Source organism: Rattus rattus, chromosome 14 (assembly GCF_011064425.1).
Source record: "Rattus rattus isolate New Zealand chromosome 14, Rrattus_CSIRO_v1, whole genome shotgun sequence".
Classification (NCBI taxonomy): Eukaryota; Metazoa; Chordata; class Mammalia; order Rodentia; family Muridae; genus Rattus; species Rattus rattus.
The window spans coordinates 27,973,341-27,986,973 of record NC_046167.1 but is presented as its reverse complement, the minus strand read 5'-3'; the positions used below and the strand labels follow the sequence as shown (position 1 = coordinate 27,986,973).

The following is a 13,633-nucleotide window of genomic DNA, read 5'->3' as shown; positions in this document are numbered from 1 at the left end:
ACATTTTGATTCAAATAGGAGAAAGGTGCATATGGTATTGTAAGATTGCCACAAACTCCATTCTCTAGGAAATAAATACCCCTTGTTTATTTTCTTGAAAAAAAAACTGCTAAAATAAAGTTTTTAAATGTATTTATTTTTTTTTTACTTGTGTGGGAAACTTCCTAGATGTAGGGTTTCTATCTTTTTTCAAAATTCCAGATCTTTAGTAATAGCTGTCAGTTGTTAAATTTTAAATATTTAATTGGCCAAAATGGAGTGTTTCAAAAGTATCCAGTGTGATGATTTGATAAATAATTGTATCGTTGAAAAATTAATATGCTCATTACTAATGCAAGAGACTCACAGAACTTGTTACTATATTCAAAGTGAAAGTTTGTGTGCCTTCGACAGCCTGGCCCCACACTTTTTTCTGTTCTATCATCAGTTCAGCCAAAGTTTCCACATGAAAATTGTATGTCGTACATTGTTTTTCTGTCTTTATGTAGCAAAATCTGTGTTGGTACAAATGGTAGGCTCTTTCTTTGGTGAGTAGGTGAATAATATTCCTTTGTGTGTATGCACCATATTTTCTTGAGTTACTACTTAAGACCGCACATTCTGACTCTTGGAAGCAGTGCATGACAGTGGCTGAGGTGTAGATAACCTGCCTTGGTTTTCTTTGGTTGTTTGTACATAGGTAAGTGGACATTAAGGCCAGATAAGATAGTAAACTCATGGCTAGGTTAGATTCTAATTTAATTATAATAAAGTGCTTTCAATTTACTCATAGAAATGATTAAGAATAGATAAAGTTTAACAGTTCAAATATACTTTATATAAATAGTCTTCAAAAACATCAGAAATCCACAAAATCTGACATTTAACCATTATAATTAAAAGTTTTAACTAGAAACATGTTTGTTCCTGACAGCACTCCCTTCACAGTTCAGAAAAAATATTGCACATCTTTACTTCCAGATGTGGCAAGGTAGCCACAGGGCAAAATTGCCTGTTTCATCTATGAACAAAATACTGCCCCAAATGGACACCCTGCAGAATAGTTGATCGATAACTCTGTTGAGACAGGGGAAACATCCTTTAATTTTGCTTTACAAAGGTCAGATGATCCTAGGCCAAAAGGCTCCACTGTTTTGAGGAATGGGGGACTGTCAAAGTAATCAGCTGTCTCTACATTTGTTTAAATTTGAGAAGCTATGTTTGGTGCTTCCTATATACTCAGGTAATGTTTAATTCCTTCTTAGATTTCTGACAGGGTTGAAGACTACTTATAATAGTCCCATACCATTAAAGACATCATATAGAGTAGAAAACAAAGTTTTCAGATGGTGTTACTTACAGTCTAAAATCTAAACATAATTCAGGAATAGAATTGTAACTCTTAAGTTAGGAATGACTACTTTATCTAATTGACAAATATGTAGACTAGATTTTAATTATATATCATACTTAGTTATTTACATGATTGTTATGGTTCTTCTTAGTTTATGTCTGAGGAATTTTTTTTAATTGGATAGAAAGGGTGAAATGCAGAGGGTGGTTCTGATGCTTTGATTTAATTGGGAATCTGTTTACTGACGAAGGGCCTTGTCATTGTAGTGGCACCCTGGAACTCTCGCTATTAAAATCATTTCTCTTTCCTCTTCTGCAGTGTCCTATGGTTAGGACGGGTGAGATCTATCCTTGCATCTGCACATGTGAATAAATATTTAGAGTACAGTAAGAGAGTATGCTGGTTTGGAACTGGCACTATATTAAGATTTCTTGAAGTCTGTAAAATTCTGTAAAAATCTTGAAGTCTTTAAAAATAATTCTGGTAGTGACCTGGATTTATATTACCAGGATAAATCCTTTTCTTTCAGAGTGCCTTAAATCCAGATAGACTCAAGTACACTTGCTGCTATTGCACTGTGGATATTTCTTGCTTTTCTGGTTATTGTTGTGGTTCATAGGCATCGTGACTGGTAGGGCTATTTACTTTCCTTCCTTGGCAGCTTGAATAGTACCTGTGGATACTGTGAGAGCTAGTCCTCAGTCAGGAGGCTTCCAGGTTAGTCCCAGCTTGATTCCTCTAAGTGCTGGGTCACAAGTGTGGCATCTTCAGCAGAGGGTCAACCAAGGGTGAGGGCAAAAGCCTGGAAACTGTTTTGCTAGTCCCTTCAAACCCCCTGACCAGCTTGAAGGGAGGTTCCCCATGACTGGTACTATGTTTTTATTATCTGGCTTCTTTTTAAGCATTTTTCGTCAAGTGGGATTTTTTTAAAAATATGTATTTACTAACATATGCGTATTTTTAGGATTTTTCTTACATCTTTTCAAAGTCCTTAGTGTTATCTCGCACTTATTTCTCTCCTTTTGAATTTCCCTGCTTTCCATATTTGCAGTTAAGGTATTTCACTACACACTCCAATACCCATCCCCTGCCAGCCTGGTTTTCCCAGTTTCTCCTTCATAGAGCCTGTGTCCTACCATTCCCCTCACTAGAGCTTCTTGTACCCCACTCTCTAGTGCGTTTTAACTTTCCTGGTCTCTCCAGTTAATCCAGATTGTGTACTCACATCAAGATTACAGGTTGGAATCCATGAGTAAGAGAACATTCTTCTAATACTTTACTCAATATATAATGCATTCATTATATATTTTGGATATTTGAATCTTATGAGGTATTTGACTCAAAACCATGCATTCCCATTTTTCAGGGCAGTGTCTGCTGCAGCAGCCTCTGAACAGAGGTGTTTTGTACTGTGATACCAGTTAATTTGTATGTTGTTGTGTGCTCGTGTCATATCACCTAAGAGACAGTTTTCAAACAGTTTTAGAGTTTTCATATAAGTATTTAACCTTTTTGCATATGTTCTAAAAGGCCTCAGTTTTCTTCTTAGAGATGTTTAGATTTCTTGTTGTTTGTTTCTTGTAATGTATTCTTGGTAGTATTTTCTCTGTGTGTTTGTTTCGTATGTCTTAGTGGCAGACCCATCCTAGTTGGGTTACTATATTTTTGTCTTAAAGTTTTATAATTGAAAGTATGGATTATTGGCGCTTTCTTCTTAAAAATGTTCATTTGGTATGTTTATTTTTTGAGAAAGGATAGTTATAAAGATGACTCAAAGTGATGTGATCGTGTCTAATAAACAGTTATTTCTTGCATGAAAATGGACTTACATAATTATGATAAATAGCTGATAAACAAGTGTATAGCTGATAGTCACTATGAACACCGTGGGTTTGGCTTTTTATGTCAGTGTCATCCGTGTCACTCCCTGTCACCAATCTGAGGCTGTACCCAGAACTCAGTGATGGTACAGTCGTCACCTCTGCCCAAGTCCTAGTAGTTAGAATGACAAATGCCTTCTTCAGTGTCTCTCCAGCATCCTTTACCACTGCTTCTCTCACACTCTTCCCACTCTTCACAGCCAGCTCTCTGGCTGCACTTCACCAGCCACGTTTTCCTAGTTCTCGAGAGCCAAGCAAGTAGGACAGCTCCTGGTAGAGTTTGATGCTCTTTGAGTTTACTCAGTATCATCCTGGGGCTTCAGGCTTCAGTGTAAGAGCAATGTGCTCCATTTCATTAAGATAATTAGGATTCCCTTTTGTTAATCACACTGTTCTGACTGTTACATGGAACATTTGTTATGTTTTCTGACAGGAACTAAATATTATATAATTGACTGATCATTGGCCATAACTTAATGAGTTTCCAGCACCAACCAATAATATCTACTTAGACAGTGTAGCACCAATATAAAATTAGTGACATACAGTGTCACCATTAGGTGTAAGAAAGAATTTTTTTTTTACGCATCCCTAACAAAAACCTTAAAGGATAGCTTTAAATGTTCAGAATTCAGAAAAATGTTCTTTTTGTCCTATTTTTCACCTTTGCTCCCTGACCTTTCCCTTACTATGCCTGGAAGGGAGTGGAGGGTTGCTCTAAGAGACCTTTCAGTACACCAAATTGAGAAACTGGCTTGTGGGAAGGGTTTGATGGAAGTTGAGTGATTAAAGTATTTTTAAAAGAATCTGAAGCCTGGAATTTGATTGGTAGTTTCTGTGCTGCAGTCAAAGGTGTTGGAAGGATCAGAGAAATTGAGGTGGTTTTCCTTTGTATTTTTGTTTGTCTTACATCAGAGAGATTGGTAGCTAGATCAGAGCATTGGAGTGGATTTACTAACACAAAGATTTAGAGTTTAAGGGAATCAACTTAGGACTCCAGAAGATGAATGAATACTAGGGTTAGTAGAGTTTTGGTAAAGGTCAGATAGTAAATTTTAGTTTTATAGTCAGTGGGCTTTGCAAATACTACACTGTAAAATACTGTAAGTCAGATGAATGTATTGTGATGTGGCTGACTAGGATTTATAGATTGACCAGAGAGTCCATGTACTAATTCCCTGGGAAAAGATAAATATTTGAAGTACAACTTTTATTGAATTTATATTGATTTCACACCATTATAAAATCATTAAGTGGAACCATTGCTAGTTGGGTAACTTGAATTTATACTTCTAAAACAACCATAGGCAGGAGGATGGGTGTGATCTGATTTAAATGGGGGTTTGCCAACACCTATTTTACATAAAGAAGTGAGGACTAGGGTTTTGCCCTGAAACTTAAGTCAAAGTTTGAGAAAGAAACTTAGCACAGGTGTGAGGTGCTATTGACAGAATAAGAGGAATGTCTGGGAAGGGTGTCTCCTGGAGGGTCAGGAGGGAAAGCAATTTAAAAACTGTGCGTGGGTCAGCCTATGCCAGTGGATAGAAAATGTGAGAATTGGTGACTTGGAGGCCTGCAGGATATGGGCCACAATAAGAGGAGAGTAGTGGATTTGGGCTTTTTCGGAAATTTTGGGCTTTTTTACGCCACCCATAATCTATCTATGTGTTGGATGAAAAGTAGATACTTGAGATCCTGCAAATCGTTTAAGGTATAAGGAAAAATAATGTATGTAAATGATGTCTAGCAAGTCTTATTAGTCTTGTGTAATCTGATAATTTTGATTTATCAACATATTTGCCCTGTTTAATGATACTATGTTTAAGTGAAAAGTCTCGATTTAAGAATAAGGAAAATTGAAGAGATTAAAAGTTGTGCTGCCGCCCTCCCCCTCCCTCTTGTATTTATTTTGTGTGTGGTTGTTTGCGTGCAGCTTGGACTGATTTTTCTAGGGGATCACAGTCCAGTCAGCACTGTGTTTATCTGCTGCCTATTTCAGTGGTTTCAGAATTTTTTTTTAAGTGTGATGTTGTCTAAACCTGTCTTAACAGCATCTAAGCAAACAAGGCTGAGACCCGAGAAGTCTCTTAGCCTAGTCATGCTTCTGTGGGCTGTGATAAAACTCCAAAAGCGGCTTGGGGAGGAAAGGGTTTGTTTATTCGGCTTACAGGCTATCATGCAGGCAAGTCAGTCAGGAACTCAATGCAGAAGTAGAGGCTAGAACTGAAAGACACCAGGGGACTGCGCTTTATTGATTTGCTCCTCCTGGCTTCCCTAGTTTTCTTTCCTGTTTCTTTTATTTTTTTTTTTTAATTGATAATAGATTTTCATACTATATATTTTGATCCTGGTTTTATTTTCCCTAGTTCCTCCCAGCTCTTCCCTTCCATCCTATTCTGTAGCATTTTTTTTTTTTTTTTTGACTTAAGGTCAGAATTCCTATTCATAGCACCACCTGCCCAGTGGTTGTAATGCCTTTTCCCAGATAACTCAAGGTTATCTTGACCAAAACAACACAAAAGAAAAAAGGCCAGCTAGGACTGTTATTAACTGCAGCCAGCCTAGGCTATGGAGTGAGGACCTATCTCAAAATATAATCAAATAAAATAACAACAGCAGCAAACCCTCTTGTAATTGCGTACCTTTATGCATATTCTTTTCAAATAATCTGATTGTTTTCATCAGCACTTTGGAAGATCTGGTTATAAAAGCACCTAGTATTTTTATCTATTGTGAAATTTGGCTTTTTAACCAAGCTTAATGCTTTTGTTGAGGTAGGTATGTAGAACAGGGAAGCTTTGGGCTTGGGTAGGAGCTGCTTCAGGTATTGTATACTTAGTTCTTTATTTCTGAAGCAAATCTCAGGATGACACGTGAAGAATGACATACAAAGTTGTCGTTTGGCCTCTTCTTTAGCACTGCACCTTAAGCACATGTGTGCCTTCCTATGAATACACAAGAAGATTGGGAGTAGTGGAAAGTGAAAATGTCATTAATTTGACTGATTTTTATAGCTATTAGGATCTTAAATGGGCTGATTGAAGTTTTGGAGTAAGATTCAGAAGAGCCATTAAATTAACAGTTACTAGGAATGACTAGTAGTTAGGAGTAGTGTCTATGGAGTGTCAGAAAGCATCTTTAAGCAAGTGAAAGAACAAAAACATAAAACTTGTAAGTGCATGTATTTAATGGTCTGCTTTTTAAATTTTTTTAGCTTGTTAACATTTGTGTATGTGTGTGTGTGCACGTGCACTCTTGCCTCCTCCTTATTGTCTGTGAGATCCCTGATCCTGGGCTGGTTGGTATAGGTGTCCCATTTGGGACTGAGCAGTCAATCACTTGTTAGCCTTTCTGCATCAACTGATGCTCACTGCAGATGCTCACTGCAGAGAGAAGCGTCTTGGTACAAGGTTGAGAACAGCACTAACTTGGGAGGTAAAAACATAAATACTTAGAAGGCAGTTTTGTAACATTATAAATGACATTAGTAGTTTTCTCTCCTAGAAGCTATGACCCTCCCAGGTTTATAGTCATAGCAAGTATGAGCTCCTCTTGTGAAGCAGGCTCCCAGTCAGACTTAGAAGTAGTTACTCACCTCATAACCTTCTCAAGTCCCTGACAGGCAACTGTAGTTTTTATTTTTATGTTGTCTTTTGTACCCTACCACTGACCTTTACTTCCAGGCCCTCTTTGATTATTTATAGTGTACCATTTCTTTGATCGTATCATTAGTTTGTGGAGAGGAAAATCTTTGCTTCTAAGATTTCTTTGAAATATATTTCCTTGACTGGTTTATGTTGTCCCTTTGGTCTCTGTTACTAAGATTATGTGTACTTTCCCATATTCTTGTACATTTAAATGTATTTGTATGTAGGGTTTTTTTTAAAATTGTCTTTCTTATTTTTTTCGGTATCCTTTTTTTTATGTCCTTGAATCTTTTTATAATTGTTTATAATCTTATACAAATACAGAAGAAAGTTTGAGAAATTTATTGGAGCAGAGTGACAAGTGGAGATTGTTTTCTCTGAAGTTTCTAGTATTTGATTAATTATCCTCTCAAGCAAGGACTTCGATATCTTGTGGTTCAGGAAGTTCTTCATCACACTTAAAAAATTTCGTAAGGAGACAGTTCTCATCTTCCTCTTTGGTTTTGAGTGGGGCATGTTTTATGTGTGTCATTCAGCAGCCCTGTGCATTTTTAACAAAGTTTTAAAATATTTGAAGTCATATGGTAATAATAAAATTGTGTCTTTTACTAAAGAAAGTGAATTTTATACAAAAGAGAGGGAATAAAGGACATAATGTATAGCAAACACAAGATTTGCAATGTCAAAACTTATCCAAAGTATTTAAAATAGAGGAAAGAGTAAATTTAACAAAGTTCTAAGATATTTACCTACTTAATGTGTATTGTTGGTGCGTCGCGTCTTTGTGTAAGCACACGTGTGCCTGGTGTCAGAGGAAGCTAGAAAAGAGGCCTGCATGTTGGACTCGCTGGCCTTTATTTGCAGATGATGCCTCTGAATAGCAGCAGCTGTTCCTAACTGTTGAGCCATCTCTCCGGGGCCGGTTTCCCTGACTTTTAAATTGGGTTATTTTTACTAAGCTGTAAAATTTCTTACTATTATAGCAGTTCAAAGTCATTTTCATATACTGTTTATGATTGTAAAACATGTCATATCCGTCCTTATTACCAAAATCTGGATAGAGTTCCTTGTATAAAAATGGCATAGTTTTTTGCATATGGCCTATACTCATCTGTTGTATCATCTATAATTTCTACTATAACTCCAATGCTATGCAATTAAAATAATTTTATCATGTATTGTTTAGTTAAATATATTTAAATGAACCATATGAGAGATGATAGTATAATATTTTGTACTTTTTGATTGAGTGCATAAAACACACATTTATGATAAAGCTCAATTCATGACCTTTGTTTTAAATGTTTACTCACTGGTTGCTATCATTAAAATTATCACTGGTCCAAAGATGGTCACTGACTATCGAGTACAGTTAAGTAAGCTTAGTGTGCGTACACAGACAAAGACGCGACGCACCAACAATACACATTAAGTAGGTAAGTATTTTAGAACTTTATCTATCTTCTAATGTGCTCATTCTCATTAAGAGACATTGGATTAGTTTTGATTTAACATCTCACTACTAGTCAGCTGCTGAGTATTTTGTAAATTACAGTATAATTCAAAGCTAGCTTACCTTGTTCATGCATTGAGACATCTTTTCAAGGCAGAGGATCAGTATTGAAATCACATTTGAAGAGCAGAAGGCAGAAGCCGTTCACTGCTGAGCAGTGGAGCATCAGTTGGAAAGCAGTACAGGCTCATGCTATATCTCCATGCTGTGCTTCTTGGGATAAATATTGAAGAGGGTAGAACTTCGCTTATCCTTTAAATTCTTCAAACCACAAATATAAATGTCACTTTCCTACCCCCAGCGTTACCTTGTAAAGGAATCCTTAAGGTGCTGTACTGTTCTTATGATTCATTTTAATGCTAAAGCTTTAAGGGCTCAGAGGACATTTCATTAAACTTGAAGTTTTATTAGTAATGTGCAGAGAGCATAAAGAGGGCACTAGATTATACAAATAGCTTAGTTTCTGTTTGCTGAATTGGATGCAACATGATGAGATTATCTCTGCATAGGTGTGTTACCTCCCATTGTTCACTTGAAAGGTCACTGGGTTTCTGGGTTGAGCATTATGGATGGTTCTGTTCCTGCTCATGTTATTGTCTCAAACGCTTATTTTTTTCTGTTTCCCTTATAGTCTTTGTTATTTTAAGAAAAAAAATATTTTTCTTCTCATCCTGAAACTACGATCATTGGGTGTGATACAGAAGTTAAATATGACATAAAAACAAGTTAGATTTCATAAAAATTTTGTGTTCAGTACTATTTTAGGGCAGGACTCAAGCCATCACTGCTACCCTGGGGGGTTTGCTCCTCTGCCAGTTGTATTGCTTAAACTTAGAAAGACAGTATGCAGAGGGGAAAGCTCAAAATTCTCCCTCCAAATGCTTTGCTAAGTTATGGCTTCGATTAGTTCCCTTTGTTAAGTTTAGTCTAGTGTATGTTGATGCCTCCATGTTTGGACATGCCATCTGAAGATAGAATTACTTGATTTAAAAACTAACTGATAATCTTCTGTCAGTCATAAAATCCTTACAGTTTTTAAGAGAGTCTTACTAATTGTTGCAATGTTGGGTGGTATTTATGGTTTCATTGATAATCACTAAGGCAAGTAGATTCTTGGGTCTTAACTTTGTGAGACATCATGCACAAAATACTATGTCCATAGAGTAAACCATTGTGTCTTTAGCAAAGCTCTTATTTGATCCTTCTTTAGATTTAACATAGCTTTTTCTTTAAGAAAATGAACAAATGTCAGAGTAGATCATTTAATTCATCCTTATTACTAGATTATTTTGTTTTCATTTCAGGCATTATTGTATGAAAATCCACGTAAGCAACTTGATGAATAGTACATAAAGATACTCTAATGACATGTGTTAATTACTGCATGATTTATCTGCAAATGGAAAATTAGCAAATATTTAAGATTCGCTTTAAAACCTTGGTGTAATAATTGGTAATCGTTATTGTATATATTTGTAATAACCTTTTAGGGCATTGGTTTTCAGCCTGTGAGTCATGACTCCTTTGGGGTCAAAACAACGCTTTTATAGGGGTGGCCTAAGACCATCAGAAAACAGGTATTTGCATTAAGAGTCAGAATAGCAAAATTACAGTTACGAAGGAACAACAGCAAAAATAATTTTATGGTGGGAGGTCACAGTATGAGGAACTGTATTAAAAAGTCAGCAGCATAAGGGAGGGCGAGTACCACTGTCCGTCCATAGGGCCCTTACTGTGGTGTTGAGTTCCTAGGTGCAGCGTAGCAGATTGATTCCAGGGCTTTGTTTCCAAACGTCTCCTACCAAGTAGCCCCTGAAAATACCCTTCATCCTTCCAGTATCAGGTTTTGATCCTAGTTCGAGAAGGCTGTCTCTAACATGCTCAGATTGGATTTAAATTAAATTTTAAGATTGGAATAGTTTTACCCTTTACCTACCTAGCACATGAGAAAATTTATACTCTTAGTGGGAAACTGAAGTTCAACACACTGTATTTTGTGCGTGCAGCCTAGAAATCATGAGCAGTACTTTGCAGAGTTGGGAAGAGTTTCTGGAATGTAGATTTTTCTCATGATTATGTGATTATATTGTGTATGGCCTGAAACTTGGACATTTGCCTACTTCTGCCCAACCTGAGCCTAATTGGTCTCTGATTCTCGTGGTTGTTGGATTTATTTATTACCTATTATATCTAGAAAAAATGGTTTAATACCATATTAGATAACAAGTGCAGTATGTAAGCACATGTAAAAGCCATCAGGCTTCTCTGCTTGGTAGACTTATGGGCGAAGTTTTTCATTAAATTCCTCACACTGGTGTTAATTTGGTTAACCGTACTAATTAATGTTTAAGTGATCCTCTTCCATGTGTGACATCAGTCGATGTTGAGTCTGTTCATGACCTCACTTAGAAAGTGAAGAATCCATATCCAAAAGTAAGTGTTGGCCCCAGCTGTCGCCAACCACTGTTTGTTAGTGCACAGTGAGTGTGTATTCGGTCACCTACTGTTGATCTCACACACTGCTCCCTCTCCTGTTGACTTTTGAGTAGATCAGCTGATGGTTTCTGAGTTTTTGCTTATTTAGATTTGTGTAGCTTGGCTTCTCTTTCATTACCCAAGTGCTAGCAGTTAAACCTGTCGTTTGTCTTGGTGTGAGTGACAAGAACTCTATACTGAATTCCATTCTCAAGGCTCTACATTGGCTTTTCCTAAGATAACAGTGGAGACTCTGTCATCCCTGGTGATTGTTGGGATGTGTAGATGTTGGGTATGACTCGCATTACTTCTAAGAACTACTAGATTGAGTTGGCTCTGGCAAGAGGAAACATTTGATCTCATCCTTACCAACCAGAGAATAGGTTCCTCACTTAAATTTTAAACTCTTAAAAACTTCGAGTGATTTTAGCTTAAAAAATTGCAAGACTATTAAAAAGCAAGTTTAGAGATTATGTTTTAAAAATCAGATTTCAAAAATACTGAAAACAGCTAGTTCTCTATCTCTTGTCCTTTGTTATACTTTCGATTTTCTTTACAAACAGTCTGACAACACGATTCCTTTTCTTTGGTTTTGTTTTGTTTTGAGGAAATGTCTCTTCTTAATTAGTCCTGGCTGGTGGCTGTCTTAGAACTCATTCATGTACATAAGGATAGCTTCAAACTCCTAGAGATCGCACTGCTTCTTCCTATACAGTTTTGGAGTTAAAGACATACACCATCATGCTTAGCTGTGCAGTGTTATTTTTAAGCTATGTCTGTCTATTGTAGGATGACACATTTTCTGTAGTATGAGAAGCATGAATTGTATTCGCTGTTATATCACATACCTGTAATTTCAGCTGCCTTGTGCTGAGACTGTATGAATTCAATGCCAGTCTGGACTGAACAGGGATTACATGTTTTTATGTATATTCAAAGGATATGATACTCAAACAGTATTTACAGTGTCATGGCTTAAAAAAAACAGATGAATTATAACTGCCTATTCTTTGTTCTTTCTATTTAAGGGACCAGTTACTCTCCACAAGAAAACTCACACAACCACAGTGCTCTTCATAGTTCAAATTCACATTCTTCTAATCCAAGCAATAATCCGAGCAAAGCTTCCGATGCAGTAAGTATTAATGTGATGCTGGACTTTCAGTGCACACCGCGAAGATCCTTAGATGTTGTCTTCTAATTCTTAAAATATTCAATTGGAGTTGAGCTTAATGTATTTATTTTCCTTTGTTATATATTTAGTACAAATAATACCAGACCAACACATTTCTAAAGTCATTTAAGGTTTAATTTTTTTAGATTTGCATAAATTGCTTATTCTGCTCTGTACTTTGTACTTTATTAGACAGTGAGAGCAATATCCTGATCCTCAAAGACATGAGAAAAAAACATAATTTTAAATACGTACACAGGCTCAGATTAATGAAATAGTGTTGTGGGTTCAAATGAGATTTTTTTATGTATTCATTTAGCAGAAAAATACTTAAATCAAATATATGCTAAGGTGTCATAGAACTAAGACGGTATGGCTTATTTTATTGGAACTTGTTGGTATCTGGTGGTGACAGAAACGCTATCAATTTAGAATGTTATTAAAACTGTTTGGGGGATCGTTAAGATGATTTCCTATCTCTTCCAACAAGTTGAGTATAGCTTAGGGAGCCCAAGGTTCTGTTTGCTATTAAAGAGATAAAACAGCACTTAAAAAGACATAGGCATATGAAATTGATGAATAGGATGGCACAGGTCAATAATGCCAGAACTTTGGATAAATCTGCCTTAATTACAAGAACTTTGAAGTCAGATGGTAATAATAAAATTGTGTCCTTTACTAAAGAAAGTGAATTTGATACAAAAGAGACATAATGTATAGCAAACACAAGATTTGCAATGTCAAAACTTATCCAAAGTGTTTCATATACAGGAAAGAGTAAGTAAAAGGAAAAGTATTTGGAGAGATGCCTCAGAGGTTAAGAGCACTGGCCGCTCCTCCAGAGTACCTAGCTAGGTTCAGGCCCAAGAGCACACACCCACTGACAGTTTACTAACTGATGCTGCCTTTTAGCTCTGTGGGCACCTGTGCTGCACATAGTGTGTGCATGCAGACAAAACAAAATATGAGTCTTAAAATATTCTTTAAGAACTTCACATAAAGTTTAGTAAATTTTACCTGGGTGATTGTCATATTTTAGATGGCATTGGAAGACAGGTCTGAGCACTGTATTCTCTCTCTCTGGTCAAGTAGCATAGTTGTATAGAACATTGGGATAGCTAGTTGAATATTGTGAAATTCTAAAATGTAAGTTTAGATAATGTGCCAGGTCAAGTTAGGAAAAAAATTAAGCTACTTACTTTAAAACCATGAATTAAATACATGTATATGTAGACTTTAAACAAGGACCCTTCTGACTTTGCTCCTTTAGGAAAAAAAAATGGGTCTGGAAAGATGATTCCATTGTTTAAGGCTAGGATCACAACCAAAGTGATAGAAAAAAAAATGCACTCCTGCTTAGGAACAACTGTGATAGAGGGCTGGAGAGAAGGAAGGCTCAGGAGGTCAAGGCGCTTGCTGTGCATCCTGAAGACCTGTTTAATCCCCACCTAGGAAAGAAGGAGAGACAGAGAACTGACTCTCCAGTGTTCTCTGTCATCCACATGCCCACCATGGCACTCTTGCCTCCAGCCCTCATGCACAGACTGGTGTGTGTGCACATAGGTAACAAAAACAGATGCAGGACACTATAGTTGAAATCTCTCCCCCCAC

The 13,633-nt window shown here is 36.6% G+C and overlaps 1 protein-coding gene across 9 annotated transcripts in view; it reads left to right on the top strand.

The window, feature by feature from the left end:
- The window catches only part of Wac (WW domain containing adaptor with coiled-coil), a 60,705-nt gene that overhangs the window by 21,485 nt on the left and 25,587 nt on the right, over positions 1-13,633 (top strand). For all 9 annotated transcript variants that reach the window (XM_032884938.1, XM_032884933.1, XM_032884941.1 and 6 more), the window contains exon 4: positions 11,877-11,983. In XM_032884938.1, the coding sequence (XP_032740829.1) occupies positions 11,877-11,983 (107 nt within the window). The remainder of the gene's footprint in view (positions 1-11,876; positions 11,984-13,633) is intronic.